Source organism: Monodelphis domestica, chromosome 2, assembly GCF_027887165.1.
Source record: "Monodelphis domestica isolate mMonDom1 chromosome 2, mMonDom1.pri, whole genome shotgun sequence".
NCBI classification, from domain to species: domain Eukaryota; kingdom Metazoa; phylum Chordata; class Mammalia; order Didelphimorphia; family Didelphidae; genus Monodelphis; species Monodelphis domestica.
Window position 1 is genome coordinate 329,837,990 of NC_077228.1, and position 16,758 is coordinate 329,854,747.

The 16,758-nt window shown below is 39.0% G+C and overlaps 1 protein-coding gene across 1 annotated transcript; it reads right to left on the reverse strand.

Annotated features, from left to right (window-relative positions):
* Positions 1-423: 423 nt before the first annotated feature.
* HTR1B (5-hydroxytryptamine receptor 1B) lies at positions 424-6,024 on the reverse strand. The gene is made up of 2 exons (XM_007484227.3): positions 5,100-6,024; positions 424-4,873 (listed from the first exon to the last, which is right to left on the reverse strand). The coding sequence occupies exon 2, from the start codon at positions 4,795-4,797 to the stop codon at positions 3,631-3,633; it is 1,167 nt and encodes a 388-aa protein (XP_007484289.1). The 5' UTR covers positions 4,798-4,873; positions 5,100-6,024; the 3' UTR covers positions 424-3,630.
* Positions 6,025-16,758: the final 10,734 nt, after the last annotated feature.

A 16,758-nucleotide genomic window follows, 5' to 3' on the forward strand; every position in this document is an offset into this window, starting at 1 on the left:
ATTTAAAAGTTAATAAGGTCCCTAAAACTTTTAACAGCAAAGTTGTATAAGTCCTGTGTTTATTCTTACCTACAGAAATGTCAGTACCACATACCATTCCTCTGGTTTTATTAAATGAATTTACATGGATATAGTTATTAATAGGTATGCGTAGTTTTGCAACCATAGCACATCCATCTTTTCCTTTAGAATCCACTAAAGAGTTTAACTGGATTCATTTACCAAGAAAGAATTCACCAAAAATGTTTAGGGATACCAGAAGAAAATTGAATATGTTTGTTAAATACCTTCCTGATGACTGTACCTACAGAATCAAAAACTATCAAATCTCCTTTTCTGATGTCTCAATAAACTACAAGTATAACATTGGAAAAGTCAAGTGAACTAGTCTTACAGTTAATAATACAGTCATTACCAAGTATGTCTTAGAACAGTAAACTTTTATTTTTTTTTCTAAATTCCATTTCCAATTACACATCGCTGAAAGGAGAGATGCCAAAGGCAATGTAATCACAGCAACTCCATCAAATTCATATATTCTGGGCTGCTACTGCTGAAATGAATTAGAGATCTAACTGTCTTTTGTTTAAAGACAACCAAGATGAAATAGCAAAAAGTCAGCTTATTGTTTCATTAAATAAAGTATGTCCAAATCAACAGCCAATCTTTTTGAGTCACTGTGACTGTTTTAAGGGAAAAGGGAAAATTTTCAAATCTCTGAAAATATAAGACAGTATAGGTATTTTAAATGTTTACATATTAATATATTCATTAGATGGGTGTGCAGTTCAATACACATGTGGACAATGTTTCTGATGACATCCAATGAATATGTTCATTTTAATTTGGCTGAAGAGGCACAAAGTTTTCATGTTTCTCTCCCCTTTTATGTATATTTTAATGTGACTAATTTATGAAAGGAATTATCATACAAGCACATGGCTGTCCTACAAGAAGGAGTAACCGCAAAGGGGTTTAACAGTCTTAACTATAGACCCCTCTGATTACATGGCAATATACTTTGCATAATCAAGTGCAATGTGGATTGATGAGGTGAAATTTATTATTACTACAATTTCTGCATACACTCACTTATCTCACAATACTTAAATGTCCAGTCAATTTAGTCAAATCATCAGCTCTTAAAATGCCTTATCTACATGACGGCAAGCAACCAGCTCTGATTAAACTGACCATATGTTCTAACAGTACTTAAATACAATCATGGTCACTTCCTGTGTGGGGACCATCAATTTATGTTTGAATGTGTAGTTTCTGGCTGCTAAAATTTGACTTAACTGTCACTTATGCTCAACAGAAGCACAACTGCATTTACAATGGCATATACAAATACAAATAGATTAATAACATTAACACAAATGATTGAGCCCTATTCACATTCCAAGATTGATTTCTCCATGGGAGAAACCCCAAAGCAAATGTACTTGAGAAGCCTGCTAAGACTGATTTTTTTTTAATGCCCTGAAGTTTATAATCCAGCCCCAATGAAAAGGTGTCAACACTAGTTAAGAGTTTCCTTTTTATACTGAGGATACCTATGACAGTCTGAATATTGTAATGGTAAGAGGTATTACCTCAGTGAAAGACTGCTAAATAAGATGGCAGAGAGTGTATTTTCATATTTCAGTTCAAGAATCTCCATTGCCTGATGGTTTCTATTAGGGAGTTTCAAGCAGTGAAAGAGACCTTAAAACACACACACACACACACACACACACACACACACACACACACAAAACAAAACAAAACACACAAGCAAAATGGCAACTTGCAGAAAGTAGCTGAAAAGAATATAGATCTTACCTAACATAGTGAGCAATGGGTGGGGTAGGTTTTTGTTTGTTTTTGCTTATTTCTATGAAAAAAATTTCCTTATAGGTCTTTCATTTACTGAGATTATATATTTTTCTATCCTTCAATTTGTAGACATAGCTAATAAAATTGGATCCTTCAGTACTAACATGAGACCACAACCAAACTATTAAAACATAGTTTGTAAAGATTTATAACTTTAGAATGTTCCAATTGTTACAGCTGAAAGAGGTATCATAGCCAAGGCCAGATTTTCAGAGTATTAGTCTAAGCCACTTCTCAGTGTAATTTACCACCCATCAATAACTTTGTAGATTTATATCTTTTCACCCTTCAGGCCTTACAAGAAGGGTTCTGTCTAGGCTAGTCCTGCCTGAATAAAAATAGAAGCTACCCCCCCTTTATTTTTTTGGTTTTGCTCTCCTTAGTTGTCTTAAGCGTCCTCATCTAGTAATCTTTGTTTTGTTTTGTTTTTCTACATTTAAAATATAAAATATGTGGAAGCAAATATTCAATAATAACACTGATAGGGCTCATACTCCTAGTAAAGTGTGTCTGTACCCAAGGGCTAGTCCCTTTTGTGACTTAGCTGGCTCACAAGGGAATCTCAGGTGAAAAGAATGTTTGTGCAAATAACTATCTCATGCATTTTAAGAATTTTGTACAAGTCAAGGTTATACATTTCCCCTCCCCTTTCCCTTCCTCCTAAACCAATAAGAGTTGTTGCTATTCCATCTGTCTTCTGCAAGTCGGTTTCACTAAATTGGACTAGAGAGTAAAGACAAAGACAGCTGTCTAGTTAAACAGGGTGGAGGAGGGGTTTATCTAACACTAAACGATTGCATTCATAAGTAATATAGCAGCAATTTGGGCTGAGTCACCCATCATACTCTCCATTTACCCGGAATTTAAATATGTAAAGTGACAGGTACATGAAATAGGAATAAAACTAAAGCAGTTTCCAGACTTTGGCACGAGCACACATAATACTTAGATTGCTTTGTTAGAAGGTGACTTGACAGTCGCTAAACAGATATATAAAATTACACATCCCCAGAAAACAAACACCCAAGGAGTTTAAACATCCTGGTCAAGTCTGCCCATCCCCCAGCTAGTTTCAAGTATAAGAAAAACAATAGGAACTGTTCACAGCAGAATTCCGCCTCCACGCAGTTAACTCTTCAAGCTTTCTTCTCCATCAGAGACAAAATTAAAGTCCAGGAAACTAAATCCATATGCTCCTCTGTGTTTAAATACTTAAAAGAGAGAGTTGAGAGAAGTAAACACTTGCCAGTTTCATTAGATTGGAGTAGGAGAAGGGTGACATCCAGCTTTTCCCCCAACTAGAACAGGAGGATAAACTTCTATTATAAGCATTGCCTGCAGGTAGGAGATAGGAGTTCCGCAGGTTTCCAGGTACCCAAGACTATGGACTGACAATGATTCCATAAAATGGTCTTTAGTGGGTATCTCCCATTTAAATGCTTATTAAAAAAAAAAAGTTACAGCCCCATAGGCGCTGGAAAGCAGCAGTGTCAATAGCAAGGCAGGAGGTGTGGGGAGCTGGGGGTGTGGGGAGCAGATAGATTCTTCTCGCTCTACCCTTTCTATGAACGGTTCTCCTTCCAGAGCCCCCTCTGGACTCTACTGGTTTCTCAGCACCACTTTCTCTGGCTCAGGAGAGCCTCTCTCTGAGACATCACCAGCATAAGAAGAGTCCACCTTACCTGTGGAATCAGACACAAGACAAGCACGTTCTCCAGAGGCGCCTCAGCGAACGCTCTGCCACTTCAAGATTCAGCTCGTGCGCCTGAATCGTATCAGTTTTTGAAAAGCTTGTTTGAAGTCATCATTGGACTTGGTATAGATGATGGGGTTAATGAGGGAATTGAGATATCCTAGCCAATTAAAGAAGTCAAAGATGGCCAGGTGGAACCAGCAGGCGTTATCACAGATAGGTAATGCCAGGGAGATGATAAAGAAAGGCAGCCAGCAGACGATGAAGGCTCCTAAAATTATCCCAAGCGTTCTGGTGGCTTTTCGCTCCCTAGCGGCCATGAGCTTCTTCTTTTCCAGGAGAGCGTCAGAGACTTTCACCTTTACTTGGTTCACATACACTGGGGACCCGGATTCACTGGGTCCCTCGGGGACTCTAGAGTTAATGGAGGTGCCCGAGGAAGAGGATCCCGGGGAATCGGTGATCAGTTGAGCCCGAGTTAGACGTTTGCCCGTCCTGTTGGGTGTCTGTTTCAAAATCCGAGAACGAGCTTCCACATAGATGCGACCATAAAGGGCAATAAGCAGCAGGGTGGGGAAGTAGAAGGCGCCCACAGTAGAATAGACTGTATAGAGAATGTGGTCTGTGTTCACTGAGCAGTCTGCCACCTCCTCGGCCTTGGCCTGGCGCCAGAAAAGTGGGGGCATGGAGATGGATACAGAGAAGACCCATACCATAACAATCATTCCAGCTGCTCTCTTGGGAGTCCTTTTAGCCGAATACTCTACTGCGTCTGTAATGGCCCAGTAGCGGTCCAGTGCGATAACACAGAGATGCAGTATGGAAGCTGTGCAACAGGTAATGTCCGAGGACAGCCAGAAATCACAGACAACCTGGCCCAGAGTCCACCTGCCGGTGACCGTGTACATAGTGCTAATGGGCATCACCAGGATAGACACAAGCAAGTCAGTCACTGCCAGGGAGGCGATCAGGTAGTTGGCAGGAGTGTGCAGCTTCCTAGTCCGAGAGACCGTGGCGATTACAAAGGCATTGGAGAGCGTGGTGGCCAAGGTGATGAGTGCAAGGAATGTGGCCAGAAGCACCTTCCAAGGGAGTGCAATCGAGTCCTGGTATGGCTCCAGATCCCGAGAGCTGCAGTTGGGATTCGGGAAGGTAGAATGATTAGTCTGCGAGGAGGTCAGGGAACCCGAGGCTGGAGGAGAGCACTGACGGCTGGGCTGTTCCATTGCGCCCCTCGCCCTGCTTTCAGAGCAGGTGGCGCGCAGCTCCAGATCATGGACTGGCGATATAGAGCAGGCTAATCTGGAGGGTGGAGACAGAAATAGGAAGGTTGGGTCCCCGGGATATCTAGTTGATAGGAGGGATAAATGAGCACTCCCCGACAGCCAATAGTGTCCAGGAGTTTCTCTGGCACTGGGACAGCCCAAATGCCCCGCTGCCCAAAGAGAGCGCGAAAGATGTCACGGGTGCGGCAGGCAGCCCTGCCAAGTAGGGCGCGTCCCCGTACACTCTGTCCCCATACTCTTACCTATATCTCCTTACCCAGCCCTTGGGAAGCGAAAGAGTCCCTTCTGCTCTCTTCTCTTGCGCTCAACCCAGTCACAATAAGTCTCCAGTCCTCAGCTCTTCTAAGCAAGCATATTTGGATCCACTAATTGTAATGATCCTTGGAGAAGGCGTACTTCTGCTTCTTTTCCAAATCCTCTGAGCTGAGCGTGCGTTCGGGCGCGGTTTTTGGTTGGTCTGCTTTTTTTTTCTTTTTTTTCTTTTCCCTCACCTTTCTTTACCACCACCACCCCCAAGGGTTTCTTAGCCCAGAAGCCACGAGACACTCCCCACTCTGGTCACTGGAGTTTCAAGTCACAGACAGGAAGAAAGGGAGGTGAAGACTCAGCATCTGCCCTCCCGTCCCGTCTGGCCTTTTCTGTCCAGAATGCCAGCTCCGAAAACCGAGAGAAGTAGCTGCCAGGCGAGGGCACAACTGCCTTTGGAGCTGGGTGGGGTGTACCCAAGAGGGAGGTTGCCCGAGTTGTTTCTCCTTGCCTTGCTCAGTACCTCTCCACTTCCTTCTAGATTTCTCTTCACGCGCCCGCCACCGGAGCCACTTGCCCCGCAGAGAAACTGAAGCTAATGTCAAGCGAAGGGGGCCGGGGCCGGGGCCAGGGCTCCTGCTCCTGGGTTGACTCCGCCCTGCGGGCAACACTCCGTGCCATCCCACCCGTCCTCTCTCTGGGTCAGGAAGACCTGAAGCTGCTGCGGTGTTCGTGCTCGTGCTGGTGCAGGTGCCTGCAGGAGCAGGAGAAGAGAGCTAGAGTATACTGTGGGAACAGCAGCGCTGTCCGCCCTTCTTATATAGAGTCCTGCGCTAGCCAGCCCAAGCCCTAGCCTGGCAACTCGTGCTGCTGCCGCCCGCTGGAGTGCGGACTCAGGGTCCCCGCCCCCAGCGCCCAGCCTTTTTCCTGCTCTCCCTCCCTCTCTTGTCTCCCCAGGAAGCTCCCGCGGGGTCCTAATGCCGAACTAAATCATTCTCCACCATCTCCCACCTATATCCTATATCCTAACCTGGGCTGCCACCGCAGCATTCCTGGTTTTAGTGCAGGCCCCCTTCCCCACGCCCTAATATTTTCTGGTCTCTTTTAGGCCCACGCCCTCCACACCACCAGCCTCTTATCTTTGGAGTAAAGCACTCCAGCTTTACTCTCCTTACCCTAGGTCCTCCCACCAGGCTGTGCATAAGTATTCCTTAACCCCTGTGGGACTCAATATCTGAGCCCACCCCAAGCTGCCGCATACTTCCCAACCCTTAAGCCCCACCCTAGATAAGAAACAAACGAAGTGAACTGGAATGGCGAAGCGGGGGGGCGGGGGGGAGAAGGGGGGAGGGATGACCAAAGGATTATGTTCACTACATAAAATTTCCTAATTAAATCAATATATATATCTGGGTGTAAGAAGATAATTAAGTCATGCACAACTGTCTGTGTAATAAAGACCGTTTTCCCCCAAATGGATCTTACAAAACAATGTCTTTCATTCATACCTAAAACCCAATGTAATAATAAAGCAAAATTAGTCTTTATTGAACAGGTAGGTCAATCCTACCTGTAATTAAATGAACCCTTCTTTCTCAAGTTTCTTCAGCGTTTGTTTAGGAAATTTTAAATCAAAGCATGGAGGAAACTATAAGTATACTTTCTAAGGGAGCCTAGAGTTAAGTTAAAGGATATTTAACAGCGAATCAATTTGCATAAATAAGCATAGCTTATGTTACTTGCAGCTTCATAATCATTATCATCTCCATCCATCAACTTTATCAAAAGCATTTATTAAGTACTTGGGCTGCAGTGAAGATGAAGAGGTGGGAGAGAAAGATTTGTCACAAGTATATTATTTGGACTTAAAACTTAAGATCTGCTGTCAAGGACATTGACTTAGAATAAAGATGTTACACTACCGTAAGGGCAGACTGTTTACATTATTCGGAAGTCACGTCCAGGCGGTGCCTATTTATAGAAGGGGTAGTCGGGAAAGGGTTACTAGATCACTACTCCCTCTACTCAATTTGAAACAAGACCCTTCTCCACTACGGACAGACTAGTCTGTCACCACCACATTTAGCACCTATTCACTTTGCATGCCTCTGTTTGGCAAGTTTTTACTCATTGCGAAGCGAAATCAGAAGACACTAGCTCTTCGCAAACAGCAGCAGCTTGGCTCGCTGTAGGCAAATTCTGAAGGCACAAAATTTGTTGGGAATCCCTGAAGTGTTGGCTTTACCGTATTTGGTATTGGACCCGGGTTGGGGGCTAAGAACCTCTCGCGGTCAACCTTCCTAAAGGGCAAACTTGTCTCAAAGAGGGGCTGTCGATATCTAGTGGATAAGGTGTTGTCAGGGTCGAACTTTCATTGTTTTGTTCCTTCAAGGAAAAAAACGAAGCGGGGGGAGGGGGGACGCGAGTCTTATCCATGCCGAAAGAGTGGTTATCCGGAAAAGTTATTTGTCGTAACCTATCCAGAAAACAGCTTAAGACTATGTATAACCAGGACAATTCATTCAACCTCTCTTATAGGCGGTATTACATATGCTGCAAGATTCTTCCCATGCACATCTCAAAGTCTGTCTTTATGTCTGTCCCTCTCTCACACACCCACACACAAATGCTCACATGCACACATTCGCATAAGTAACAAAAGATTTTTTTTTTCCCCAAAGCTCACTGGATAATTACATTTCTTTGAACCACATGCACAAATTCCACACTTAAAATTTTTAATATTGGAAAATGTACAAAATAAAAATATACTAAAAGTGTGCCTGGGTAGGCACCATGTTTATCTTTTAAATCTCTCAAATGTGTGTATACCTACAGAGTTTATTTTATAAATCTAATATATGCCATCCTATATGTAACTTTTTTGCCAGCTACACTTGCTTCAAGTAGAAATCCAGTTTCCTTACATATATCCATAGACTAGCTGATCTTCAATTACTACTATCACAGCCATCTCATTTGACTTTCTTTTGAAAAAGTATGCAGAGAACCAGTGAGCCTAGAGCTCAACAAGTGGGTTGGGGGGGGGGGGGCAGTGAATATGTGAGAGCCAAGTTGATCCAGGAGGAAGACCAGCCAAACTCTGCTTTAATAATTAACCCCAAACCTGTGTTTGACCACATAATAACGTGCTGCTCCCTTCCTCAAATGACAAGTCATCATGGTGTCAGGCATTCCAGAAGTGGCTATACAAGGGAGCCTGGAGCACTATTGAAAGCCTAGCCCTGAGGTTGGAATTATACATTCCAAAACCCTTTTCCCTGCACCAGCAAAGAAAGTACCAGCTGGTTAATATGGGAGAGAGTGGGGAATGTTAAAATGTTATAGCTCTCCCCTTGGGGTGAGAAAACAAATTCAAGAAATGACTGAAGCAGTCAAGAAAGGAAGACTTGGGGCTTACAACAGAATCCTCAAAGTTAGCAGTGCAGTTCTGAGTCTTCTTCCCCAATTCCTTCTCTTTTCTGCTCTGAGTCAAATTCAGTTCTTGCCTTATAGGCAGTATCTATAGAAGCTTCTCTATCTTTCCTAGTAAGGAGGAAGGAGTTTAGGAGAATCTGCAGAAGAAACCAGGAGTGTTTCTATATCTAGACAACTCTTATTTCAAAGCTAGAGAACTCCAGTCTTCTCTGGGGATTGAATTAAAGGGGAAACAGAGGAAGACGCCCCAACACTAGCTTTCTGACAGTAGAAATCCCGAAGGAGTTGGTGACCACCTGACATTTGCAAGTTGCTCAATCTGTCTCACGAGCTGTTCCTTCTGGCAAGTGCAGATTCCTTAAAATCATCAGTCTTTCAGTTGTTCAGTAAATGAACTGCTTGAAGCATCAGTGGTCAACCCACCTTGAAAATTAGCAGAGACTAGAGCCAAAAAAACTTTAGAGGAGAGGGTCTACTCATGTTGCCTGTCAGTCCTTTTCTAAATGCCTATGACATACTGAAAGAATCTGATCCCATAAGCAATATAAGGAATAGACAGGATTAATAGTAGAAGACACTGAATAAGAGTTCCTCATGTATTTCTTATCCACCTATGTATTTCAGTCTGAGTCAATGATGTTCTAGTCTATGGAAATAGGAATTGCATTTCTGATAGATATAATGTATAATCTTGGTACACTTTACTTCTTAGGTAGAGTGGGTATGGCAGGTCACTAAGAAAGTACTAGTAATTATGAACTTCAAATGTGCTAAGAAATATTTTGTTTCTGATGTGTTTTGTCTGTGATTTCATCCTCATAGAAAACTCCATATGAGGAATGTCATTTATCAAAGGAAATCAGCAGCATTAGAGTAGCCTGTGGCAGAGGAGGACAATGGGGACTTAGATGACTTCTCCAGGGAAACACTGCCAGTAAATGTCAGAGGCAAGACTTCAACACAGGGCTTTTTGACATTTAGGCCAGCTTTATATACACTAAGCTATACTGGTTCTAAGTATTATATACATTCTATAAATCATAGCCCCCATTGCAAAAAATGATTACTGGCTATGTTCCTATTTCAAATATATATTATGTGTCCCTGAATTAAGAGACCCAAGTCACCTTCCCCTTTTTAACTGTTGGAAGAAAAACTCCACCAAGTGATTTGCTACAGAAAACAAGGAATCTCCAAGAAGGATTGGGTTGTCTTCATTAGATAAGACTGAAGTAGAAGAGAGGTTTAAAGATGGGGAAGGGAAACAGAAAAGTGAAGGTATGCACAAGAGGATAGAAGAAACTACCTGACAAAGTTATAATTAACTAGATGCTGAAAGTTAATTTAGGAAGAAGTTAAATGTTACTTCTTGGGGAAAATGGTAGAATTTGTATTTGAAGAGAAGTGGGTGAATTGAAAAGGAAAGGTAGGAAATCCAGTTGCAGAGGCAGACACTGCTTCTGCTGTTCTTAGTAATCATTAGGGAGCTGTCCATGAAGAGTCCTGGAAAAAAAAATAGTGCATTTGACAGCTAGCCTAAGAAAATAGTAATAGCAATCAGGGTATTCTCTAGCTCTTATTTCCAGAAAATAGTGTCACATTAATGACAGTAGTTTAGTTTTTCTTTTACAAATAGAGACAAGTAACTTGTAATTTATTGTTTTTATTACCATATTTAATGTGCCTGTTCAAGATCATGCCCAGAATATTCACTAACATTACCATGAAACTATGAGTAAAAGCAAATACTATCCAATTAGTTGTATAAAGAAGTAAATGTATCAGGCCACACAAAGGTCTAAGACATATCTCCAAGGTAAAAAAGGTAAAACTATTATTTATTGTTTGTGGTACTCATTAGAACTGTGCTTGAAATTATAACATCTTCAGTGATTCCAGGATTTCGGTATGAATTAGGAAAGCAGAAATGCACTATAACATGAAATGTAAATCTATATCAAATTGTGACAATCAAAATTCACATAGGTATAATTAGCTTCAGTGTTTCCATATGAATTTCTTCTATTTATAATCATTTATCAGGATGAGTTCTGACAAGTATCTTATTTATCCCATCAACATAAATCAGATACTTTAAGGGATATGATAATTATAATAATATTTCATTTATACAATTCTCTTGAGTTTTACAAAGTACTTATCCCTTCAAAGCTGTGTAGTAATAGTAGTACATAGTAAAAGCATTAATATTTCCATTTTACATATGAGGAAATGGTAGAGATGGTTGAGACTTGCTCAAAGTCACAAAGCTCTAGAGGTAAGGTGGGAAATCCCCTGTTCAGCTGGATTTGCCCTTTGGCTGGATATAGTTTAGTCAGTTCTGAGTAATGTCCCTGGAGCCCAGAAAGAATTTCTCTCCTGTTTGAAGATTATGTCTGTATTGTTCATAATGGATCCTTTGAAATGGTAAGCACAAAAATCACTTTACAAGCTCATAATCAGTTATGAGCTCATCAAAGTTCCAAAAAAGTAAATGATAAAAGGTCATATCACTCTGAAACCCTGTGCACAAGTGACTTGCAACATGTAACTAGAACAATTTACCCAACATTCTTCAGAATTTACTAAACTCGTATCGTAAACTCCACCTCACCCTTTCTCACCTCCTCTACAATTTCATTTTTTACTCCCTCAGCATCTCCCTCCCTCCCTCTCTCCTTCCCACCCTCCCTCAGCATCTCCCTCCCTCCCTCTCTCCTTCCCACCCTCCCTCCCTACCTCTCTCCCTCCATTCCTTGTTCCTTTCTCCCTTCCTCACAATTTCTTCTTCTTTCTTTCTTTCTTTCTTTCTTTCTTTCTTTCTTTCTTTCTTTCTTTCTTTCTTTCTTTCTTTCTTTCTTTCTTTCTTTCTTTCTTTCTTTCTTTCTTTCTTTCTTTCTTTCTTTCTTTCTTCCTTCCTTCCTTCCTTCCTTCCTTCCTTCCTTCCTTTCTCTTTTACATCTAAAAATATGATTCCCATCTTCTCTGTGACAATTTTCCTTCACTCTCTCTCTCTTGCTCCTTTTTTCTCCATTTCAGTATTTCTTCTCTCTCTTTATCTTTTCTTGTTCTCTTTTCCCCTTTCTCAGATTCCAGCTTTCTTTTCTATCTTGTAATAGTGAAGGGAACTTAAAAGGAGAAGGGACCAGTGAACAGCTATTTTGGGGGATTGAGTTCTGTGTGACACTTCCTCTGTCTTTCCACTGAGCCAAGCAGGCACTAATGGAGTTCATTAGTCAGTCAAACTAGAGGGTAAGTCTACTCCCCACAGCTTTCCTTCTAATTTTGATAGATGGAAATTCCCCTTCTATTACATAAACTCTGAATACATTCTATTATAATTTTATCTAATTAATATATATATATATTTAATTGAGCACAAAATATAATTGGAATTTATTTTAAAATATTTATTGAATTATAGGATATGTGATAAATATTGAAATATGATTTGAACATTTTATGCAGTTATGATAAGAATAATAAAAACTTTAAGCAATAAAAAATAATTACTCTTTAAAAAATGTAAAGAGCAGCAGAAAACCATAAAAATATATGTAATCTTTAATTGATTAGGGTTGATGACCTTTAAGAAAAATAAAGAGATGCTTACTATTTCTTAAGTATAAATTGGAGAATTATTCCAATACAGTTAAGTATCTTGGAATAGTAAAAAGAAAATATTGAAACACCAAAATACTTGTGGTAGTTTACTTAACTTCCCTGAGTTTATTTTCTGAAATAAGCCTTTCCAAAATTCTCCTTAACACATTCTCTTCAAGATTAACCCTATATAACTGAGTATGCAGGCACACACATATAGATATGCATATGTCTGTATACATATATAGTATCCATTCATAACTATTTGAATCTGTCACTGCCATCACACAGTGAGTTCTTTAAGGATTTAAGTTATGCTGTTGTTCTGATTGTTGCCTTTCTTTGTATTACCAGCACTCAACAAAGTATCTGGTATATAGTAGGTGCTTAACAAATGCTAATTGACTTGACTAGATTGAGTTTTACCACAGGTCATAAACTTTAAAGAGTTGAACAAATGTGAACAGTTATGGGTAGAATTATAAGGTTAGAACTTGAAGGGATATCAATGCAACCATCTTAGTTTATATATGAGGAAACTGAGCTTCATAGATATTAAACAGTTTCCTCAAGGTAAATAGGTAGTAAGTGACAGGGGTAGGATTTGAATTCAGGTTTCTTAGCAAAACCAGCAATTTTCCTTCTGTTCCACATTTTTGTGTTTCTAGTCATTATTGTGTAAGTATGTAGTCCTTCCTTACCCCCTCCAGAACTATTTGGCAATAGTAATCTTGCCAATGATTATTGAAAACTAAAAAGAATGCAAAAAGGAAATTAGAATAACCAAAATAGATGTTAAGTTTATATACCAAAATTCATGTACTTCATTAGTAAGAAAGATCCTTAGGTCTTCATTCAGAGTCTATTTACTGTCCCTTTATATACTCTAGTCATCATTTCATATATGTGATTTTTGATACCAGAGAAAATGAGGAGAAGCAATTTGAAGTAAGAAAAGGGGCTGTTGCAGGCAGTCAAGGAGATAACTTGATAAAAAGAAGTTTCTGTTGTTGTTGTACCTACTCTTTGTGACCCCATTTGAGATTTTCTTGGCAAAGATATTGGAATTCTTTGCCATTTCTTTCCCCAACATTTTACAGATGAGGAAACTAAAGCTAACAGGGTTAATTAAGTAGAATCACATAGCTAGTAAGTGTCAGAGGCCATATTTGAACTCAGGAAGATGAGTCTTCCCATTTCTCAGATCAGTACTCTATCCACTGAACCACCTTGCTAACAAAAAAAGTAAATGACACAAAACCACATTTAGAAACTTAAACACACTGTAGTTTGGGACTATTTAGTTTAGGAGCAAATAACTGCACATCGTAGTAAAAAATTCTCAAGTAACAGCAAGTAAAAGTTAAGATCAAAGGAATATTTCTATCCAAAATAAGTAAAATAAGAAAAATTACTAGTGTTCACATAGGTAAGGCAACAGCTATATAAAAACAAAACCATTAATAAAAATTCATTCCTTAAGAAGTCACTAAACCCTCAGCTTTACTACTCTCAAAAGGCTTGAAGAAGTTAAATTGGCTCTGAAAGATAATCAATCAATAAGCAATATCTAAGAACTTACTGCCAGACATGGAGCAAAGCACTGGGAGAGCAAAGATTAAAAACCTGCCTTCAAAGAGTTTACATTCTAGTGCATGCATAAATTATGTATGTATGTATGCATGTATAAATTTAAAAATTCACAAATACATATCTATACAAAATAGCCAAATACAAAGCATTTAGCTGAGGATTCTGAATTGGACCATAAAGGTAGATCTTTAGGATTTGCTACTAAAATGTAGGAATGGGAAGTAATATTTTATGTACCCCACCTCTGATACTCCAAATCACTTTATTTTTCTGAACATTTTTTCCATGTAAAATGAGGATGTTTAGTTATTTTACTTTCCTCATAAGATTATTGTGTCAAATGAGATCATTCTTTTTTTAAATTTATTTAGTCAATTGAGAACATTATTCCTTGGTTACAAGAATCATATTCTTTCCCTCCCTCCTCTCCCCCCATCCTTCCCATAGCCAACACACAATTCCACATGTGTCCCTGATCAGAACCTATTTCCATGTTGTTGGTGTTTGCATTAGGATACTCATTTAGAATCTACATACCCAGTCATACCCCCCTCAACCCATGTAATCAAGCAGTTGTTTTTCTTCTGTGTTCCTAGTCCCACTATTTTTCCTCTGAATGTGGGTAGTTTTCTTTCTCATAGATCCCTCCTAGTTGTTCAGGATGACTGCATTGCCACTAATGGAGAAGTCCATTACATTCGATTTGACACAGTGTATCGGTTTCTGCTTACAATGTTCTCCTGATTCTGCTCCTTTCACTCTGCATCACTTCCTGGAGGTTGTTTCAGTTCCCATGGAATTCCTCTAGTTTATTATTTCATTGTGCACAATAGTATTCCATCACCAACCTATACCACAATTTGTTCAGCCATTTCCCAATTGAAAGGCATCCCCTCATTTTCCAATTTTTTGCATCTATGTGCATTAAGGAGATTGGTCTATAGTTTTCTTTCTCTGTTTTTGACCTGTCTGGTTTTGGAATCAGTACCATATTTGCATCATAAAAGGAATTTGGTTGAACTCCTTCCTTGCTTATTCTGTCAAATAGTTTGTATAATATTGGGATTAGCTGTTCTTTGAATGTTTGATAAAATTCATTTGTGAATCCATCTCAACCTGTGGATTTTTTCTTACATAGTTTTTTGATGGCTTGTTCAATTTCTTTTTCTGATATGGGGTTGTTCAGGTATTCTATTTCTTCCTCTGTTAGGCTAGGCAATTTATATTTTTGTAAATATTCATATCACCTAGATTGCCATATTTATTGCCATATAATTGGGCATAATAAATTTTAATGATTGCCTTAATTTCCTCTTCATTAGAGATAAGGTCTGCCTTTTCATCTTGGATACTATCAATTTGGTTTTCTTCTTTCCTTTTTTAAATTAGATTGACCAATACTTTTTCTATTTTATTCATTTTTTTAAAAATACCAGTTTCTAGGCTTACTTATTAAACCAATAGTTCTTTCACTTTCAGTTTTATTAATTTCTTCTTTGAGTTTTAGGATCTCTAATTTAGTCTTTATCTGAGCATTTTTAATTTGTTCACTTTCTAGTTTTTAATTTGCATGCCCAATTCATTGACCTCTGCCCTCCCTAATTTGTTAATATATGAATTCGAAGATATAAATTTCCCCCTGAGTACTGCTTTGGCTGCATCCCATTGATTTTAAAAAGATGTCTCATCATTATCACTTTCTTCAATGAAATTATTAATTGTTTCTATGATTTGTTCTTTAACTTATTTTGGCAAATCCTATTGTTTAATTTCCAATTAATTTTTGATTTACCTCTCCATATACCTTTATTAATTATTATTTTCATTGCATTGTGGTCTGAGAAGGTTGCATTTATTATTTCTGCTCTTTTGCACTTGTTTGCAATGTTTTTATGCCCTACTACATGGTCAATATTTGTGAATGTACCATGTGCTGCTGAAAAGAAGGTGTATTCCCCTATTTATTTTTCTCCACATGTCTATTAACTCTAATTTTTCTAAGATTTCATTCATGTCTCTTAACTCTTTCTTATTTATTTTTTGGTTTGATTTATCTAGTTCTGACAGAGGAAGGTTCAGGTCTCCCACTTGTATAGTTTTTCTATCTACTGCATCCTTGAGCTCCACTAGTTTCTCTTTTAGAAATTTGGATGCTATGCCATTTGGTGCATACATGTTGAGTACTGATATTTCCTCATTGTCTATCCTGCCTCTTATCAGGATATAATTACCTTCCCTATCTCTTTTAACTAGATCTGTTTTTACTTTAGCTTTGTCAGATATCATGATTATGACTCCTACCTTCTTTTTATCAGTTGATGCCCAATAGATTTGGCTTTATCCTCTTACTTTTACCCTATGTGTGTCTACCTTCCTCATGTGTGTTTCTTGTAGACAGCATATGGTAGGGTTTTGGATTCTAATCCACTCTGCTATTCGCTTGTGTTTTATGGGTGAGTTCATTCCATTCACATTCAGAGTTAGGATTACCAGCTATGTATTTCCCAGCATTTTGATTTCCCCTCTTAGTCCTGCCCTTTCTTCTTTCACTATTTTCTTCTACACCAGTGTTTTGGTTTTAATCAGTCCCCCTAATTCCCACCCTTATTTTACTTCCCTTTCTTCCCCCCTTACTTATTCCACTCTTATTTTCTTTACAGTCTTTTTAAACTGACCCCCACCCTCTCCCTCCCTTGTATTGCTTTCCTCCCCACCAGTTCATTTGTTATCCTTCTACTTCCCTGTAGGGCACAAATCAATTCTCTGCCCCAATGTATTTGATTATTCTTCCCTCTTTGAGTCAATTTTAAAGCACGTAAGAATTGAATATTTCCTGTCTCCAACCTCTTTAACCTTCCAGTGTATTGATGTTCTCCCCCCCCCACTATGTGCTTCTTTCTGACATGCAAATTTACCCAATTTTGTTTCTTTTCCCATTTCTCTCATTATTAAGCTCTTTGTTAAACTCTAGTTATATATATATATATATATATATATATATACGTATTTATGCATATGTAT

Coding starts and splice junctions, on each gene's coding strand:
- HTR1B (XM_007484227.3), bottom strand. CDS start 4,797: ATGGAACAGCCCAGCCGTCAGTGCTCTCCTCCAGCCTCGGGTTCCCTG.